At 39.7% G+C, this 5,901-nt stretch overlaps 1 protein-coding gene across 1 annotated transcript in view; it reads right to left on the minus strand.

Moving 5' to 3' along the window:
• Positions 1-5,901, minus strand: part of SEMA5A (semaphorin 5A) — a 510,735-nt gene that overhangs the window by 455,515 nt on the left and 49,319 nt on the right. The window contains exon 2 of the mRNA XM_019521077.1: positions 3,983-4,082. Within this exon, the coding sequence (XP_019376622.1) occupies positions 3,983-4,082 (100 nt within the window). The remainder of the gene's footprint in view (positions 1-3,982; positions 4,083-5,901) is intronic.

The raw sequence follows: 5,901 nt of genomic DNA on the forward strand, positions 1-5,901 counted from the left end.
GTGTGTGTGTGTGTGTGTGTGTGTGTGTGTGTGTGTGTGTGTGTGTGTGTGTGCGCGCGCGCGCGCACACGTATATAATCTTATTTTGCAATGTAGGCTGACAGAATAAGTATTAAGTATTGATGCTGTTTTAAAACAAAAGTGCTCTAACAGTTGTGCTTCAGTTTCAACATTTACTATAAAACAATCACTTCTTATAATCTCTGGTCATCCTGGAAGAAGTTGATGCCTACTGTCAAGTAAACAGATGGTCCAAAGACAATACCAAACCTGGTTACAGTGGAGACTTTGCTAAGCACTTTTTTGGGGGCAAGTGGAAGGTACAGTTAAACCCCCTTACATCATGATAGCAGAACCAAAAGAAGCCATCATCCACTTTTTGCATTAACAGTTTTTTGGGTGAAACAGGATGATAGTTTGGTGCCTTAGTCCACTTATGCACCTAACAAACCGACCAGAATATGCCCAAAAGGGCCTATATGGGTGGTGGCTTCTTATGGCAGAAGTTTAAATTCCCTAAGGGAAATCAGTGCACTACCAAAAGGAACCACTGGCAGCAATGAAAACTATACAACTTTTTCCTTGCTATCTGTTTGGGTAAAAAGTCTGCAGGTTAGGACAGGCCATGCATTCCCACATCACACAAGAATTCTGAGGGGCAATCTTTCAAGTAATTAGAAAAACTGCATTATTATGATGACACCATCAAATATAAGGCAAAGAATAAGTCATGATAACGCTGTTGCTTTATCCAGACCACTTTGTTTAAAGCACTAGGGGCCAGCCTTTATGGCAGGCATGCCACGTGGCTTCCTGAGTGCCAGCCACTCTGATCACTTTCCCTTACCTGATCTGCTTAGCTTTCTGCTTCCCTGACCAAGCTGCTGCTCTGCTTTCTGCTCCCTGTCCTGCCTGCCTCTGTGCTGCCCATCTCCTCCCTAGTCCGTCATGTGCCATCCACAAGGACTGCCTATGCCACTTGTGGCACTTGTGCTGCTGGCTGGCTACCCCTGGTTTAAAAGATAATGCCAACACTGACCTAAGCAAGGCTTTTATGGTAATATCTTTCATTAGACCAACTACATAATTGGATAGACATGTTAGACAAGCTTTCAGGCACCAAATACCCAGACCTGAGGTAGAAAATCTGGGAATTTTATGCCTTGACTGCTTGTGTAACATCTCTCTCAATTACAAAGTAGGTCAAGTAAAAGATGTTATTACCAAACAAACCTTGCTTCTTGCGTATTCACTAGGCTATCATGACTATAACACTCTGAACCCACTACAATACTGTCCCCTTGGCAGGAAAGCAAAGATTTGAATCTTCAGGGAAAGAATGTGCTCAAAGAGAGGGTTGTCTCTTCTTGCTCCAAAATTTGGGGATGTATAAATGTTCCTAAACTGAATATAACTACTGGTACAGTAGATTTACAGTTGCAAGAATGACTTCCAGCACAGTTAAATAAGAGAAGTTATCGACATGCCATTAGAAAACAAACTGGCAAATACAGACACCGTGGGATATGCATCCCTCCCTCCCTCCCCAAGAACAAAAAAGCAAAAGCTTCTAGGTCACATGAAAGATCTTGGAATTGAAGGATGAAATATACTACAGGGAATGGGGGGTGGGAACAGCAGGTGATAGGAAAGTAGATGTGCTGACTTGGCTTCACTAGAAGACTCCCCTATACAAAGGAGAATCCATAGCATAGTAACACTGAGCTGTCAATGGGATGAGTACATGACCTTACAGGCATGTCTAAAGAATGAATTGTTAAATAACTCCATATTGGATAGCCACCTTTTTGGCCACCAGGCAGAGTGAAAGCATCCCTAATTTTCCATTGTGAAGACATTGCAGTCTAAACAGAAGTGTTGCTGCTCTGTTAACCCAACCATGCATAAAGACACAGCTAACCAAACAGCAGTAACAGCACTACACCCCTGCTACACAGCATTCACCTCAAAAAGGCCCAAACTATTACAGTCTAGCCTTTTGTCATTCAAAAAAATGAATACATTCAACTGTCCCAACTCTCCTCAGCTTGTGCTAAGGGCAAGAAGGGAAAACATCTAATGATGTTAAAAAGGAGGAGATAATTCATAACGCTTTTGCTGACTATTTAGCATACACCTAATCAGCATTGTCAGAAGTGATTTCCAAAACATGCAAAGCTCTCAACAAGGACTGCATTCACACTAAGTCTCATATAACTAATTGTTGCTATTGTAGTCTTCAAAACTATGTACTTAGAATTTTTAGGTACAGAATAGTATTTTAGTATGTATCTGTCAGATAACTAGAAACAAATGTTTATTATGAGCTGAAAGACAAAGAAAGATTTATCTACTAATCATACTACACAGAAATGGATTTAATAGTATCAGCCAGAATTTTGTCCTCAGATACATAAAACAGCTTCTTTTTATACTCTAATTAATACTACGACTAATCAATTCTAGTACCTAGGGACTCCAAATACAGACCAAACACCACTCCATGCTCTGTGCAAACATAATGAAAAGAAAAAGCCCAAATCCCATCCCAAGGTGAAAAACAAATGAGAAAACTGGTCATTGTGATGGTAAGTTCAGCCTGCTAACTGTCTAACTATGTATTTATGTATGTACAAATCTCCCGTTTTAAAATAAGAAGTTAAAAACTGGAATGGTTAAAATTTTTCCCTCGGAACAACTTTTTAAATGATGTGAGCTTTATAGGCAAATTTTGCCAGAAATACCTAACTGCACTCTCACTGCAAACAATGGAGATTGCCCAGGTCTGAAGGCAGAATTTGATGCCAATTCTGCTTTGCAAATGTCTTTATGCATCAGGGCACAGTTTGATGCCAAGTGCATTTCTTAAACTTCTCCATACGGTGAATTATGTTTTGAGCCCAGAAACAAATATGTACAGCAGCAACACAATACCCATAATATAGAGAACTTGGGTGCCCTATGAATTAAAAAGAGAAATACACCCAAAAATATATTTAAATATTAAGTGTATTTGATTAAAGTCTCTGGAAACATAACTGTTCTACTGGATTGTAAGAACTCAGTTTGAAAACTGATAAATGCATTACTACTTGGAGAGAAGAAATTCTGCATAGCACCAGAATAAGTTTTGCTATCAACCACCATTTGACAACCACTGCCATAATGCATAGCCTACTGAAAAAAAATAATGTTCAAGACTTATACTATTCTTGCCTGATTGAGAGTCTTTAATAGATGTAGATGACAACACTGGACCATGACTACAATCACAGAAGAGGAAAAAGCAGCACTGAATAACCAACACTTGAAGCTGCTAAAAAAGGTAACCTGAACTCAACTCTTGCCACGCTGTCTTAAAATAAGGCTGTCTTTAACTACCATAGGATCATATTCTCAGTGCAATGCCTGCAGGACAAGCCTACCAAAATCAAGAAAACAGAACAAGTCATTAGGTACTCTGTGCCCATTTGGCACTTTCAAAACTATGTTATGGTGCATGCCCATGCCACATTTACTATGTAATAAATTGACTTTCCAATCTGGAAGTGGAGCAGGCACATGATGCATAGCCCTACTAGGCTATAAATCACTAGCATTCAGAGTAAAGTTACTCATTGAAAACATGGTATGAGTCAGCTCCCTTTTTGTTATCCTGGGGTAGCCCACTGGTTCCCAGCTACTTGGCTGCCAGGCAATACAACAGGGCCTATTTTGGGCAGCCAGCTTGAGGGACTGGGTTGTGTGCCTGCTTCTTACCACAAAGTAAGTTTTCTATGGAACAAAATCTGGAGTGAATTACTCCATAGCATTCATGTTGCGTATCCACACCATCAATAATAATACATGACCCTCGACACCTCAGATACAGCCCGTTCAATGGGTCTTCATAACCAAAGGCAGCAGAGTTGTGTGAATGCTGAACACAGAATGTGGCTCAGTAGCACAGACCCCAACGTGATAAAAAGGAAATATTTCTCACCTTGCTCCAGCAATAAGTTCTTTCTGTCCTGGGTCAAATGTTAACTGCGAAAAGTCCACAGCGTTCTCAGCTCTAAACACACATAACCAGGGGGCAATTTCTAAAGAATGGAAAAAAATACACTTGTTACTGAAGATGTCATAACTACAGTGTATCAGGTAAATATTACATTTCAGGAGTACTGTGGGGGTGTAGAGGCTCCCAAGGTGATCCCTACAAGGAACCAGTTGAGATTTTCACCACTATGTCAAATAAGCTACTCTACAGACCTATAAAACACAGAGGGCAGTCACCCTATAAACAGCTGAACGAGATATCCATATTTAGCTCTGATTTACAAACCAGATGTGATTTTCGTTCTTAAGCTCTGAACAACGTAGACAAAAATACAGTATGAGCAAGATTCGTAGAGGATAAGCAAATGTAAACAAAATCATTTCCTTTACAAGTAAACCAGAAATAGCTGGTGATTGACCGCCCCACTATGAATCCTGGCTGAGCAGAGCACAATAAGTAAAACTGGCAATATTTGACTCATTACTATATCCACAAGTTTTTGTCACAAATTTCTCAAGAGTCAATGAGCAGGCTAAAGTACAAAAGCTGAAGATTAAATGGCAAATTCCAGCTTTTTCAGAATCAGCAGCACACCCTTCACATACACAGGTTGGTCCTATGTCCTAATCTTTTATGTTAAGTATTAAGTTAAATACACAGAAGTAAGCACACCTAACCAACAAATGAAATAGAAGTGCTTGATGGGCTGACACAAGTCAGCTATTTGGTTGTACATATGACCATGCCTGTCTGGCTCTATGCACGCAGAGATGAGCTGAATACATGACATGAGTATTTGCTTACACATTAGGCATCCCAGCTATTTATGCATACCTAAGTGGTGTAAGGCTTATCTATAGCTTTTCAGAGAATAGCAACAATGCAAAAATCTGATTCTGTGGGATTTTCCTTCAATTCAGAGAACAAAGAAGCATTTATTTAAAAATATTTTGCCTCTAACCACTAAGCTGTACTAACTGAATCTGTGTTTCTGTGGTAATCAAATCGACAGCGTCAGTGTGGTATCTACAGCTATAATGATGACGTATACACAGAAGTAGTACTGCCCAACCTCAAAGAAAAATTTCCTAAGTGTCAGTAGAATTAGTAGCATCCCCCATAGCAGTGGTTCTTAACCATTTTCGATTCCAGGCACCCTCCCATAACACTTGTGAATTGAGCAGCACCATTTCAAAAGCTGACTTATTTATTACAGTGCTCACCTCTTTGCAGAGGAGCTCTGCAGGGGGAGTGGGGGAGCCTCCAGGCAGGAAAGACAAAACCTGGGTTTATATCCTCATACCTGTTTATCTCCTCAACCTTCAGGCACCCTTCAAAGGATCTGGCAGCACCCTAGGGTGGTGTGGCACCTGAGTTGAGAACTGCCACCCTGCCATTACAACTGTTCAATATTTTAAGCACCTCCTTTCACTGGCTTATCACTTCGCCAAATTTAAAAAAACTGAACTGACATTGTACAGGCCAGGTGTCTGCTTTAGCCTGATTTTTTTTAAGTTTCAATAAAAATGATCCAGCCATTTCCCAGAGGAAAAAAAATATTCTTTTGACCACATTAAAGAAACTTACTAAATTGCAAATGTCACATTCAGAAAAAAACATCTTGAAGTTTGGCAGATGCATCACTCATCTATCAGGAAAGTATGTTTCAATCTTCCAGTTAAAATCTCTCTATATATCACTGTGCATATACCTGGACAATTACAAGTCAATGAAAAATGTCAGCTTATGAGTACTGAGTATAGTTTGACAGCTAAATTCATCATAATTTCTATCTGCACTGGGCATGCTCTCAGAGAAAGATTTGAGAAGTCTCCAAAAAAAAAAAAAAAAAAAAAAAAAAA

This window comes from Gavialis gangeticus, unplaced genomic scaffold (genome assembly GCF_001723915.1).
Source record: "Gavialis gangeticus isolate Ggan-Ray unplaced genomic scaffold, GavGan_comp1, whole genome shotgun sequence".
In the NCBI taxonomy this organism is placed as follows: Eukaryota; Metazoa; Chordata; order Crocodylia; family Gavialidae; genus Gavialis; species Gavialis gangeticus.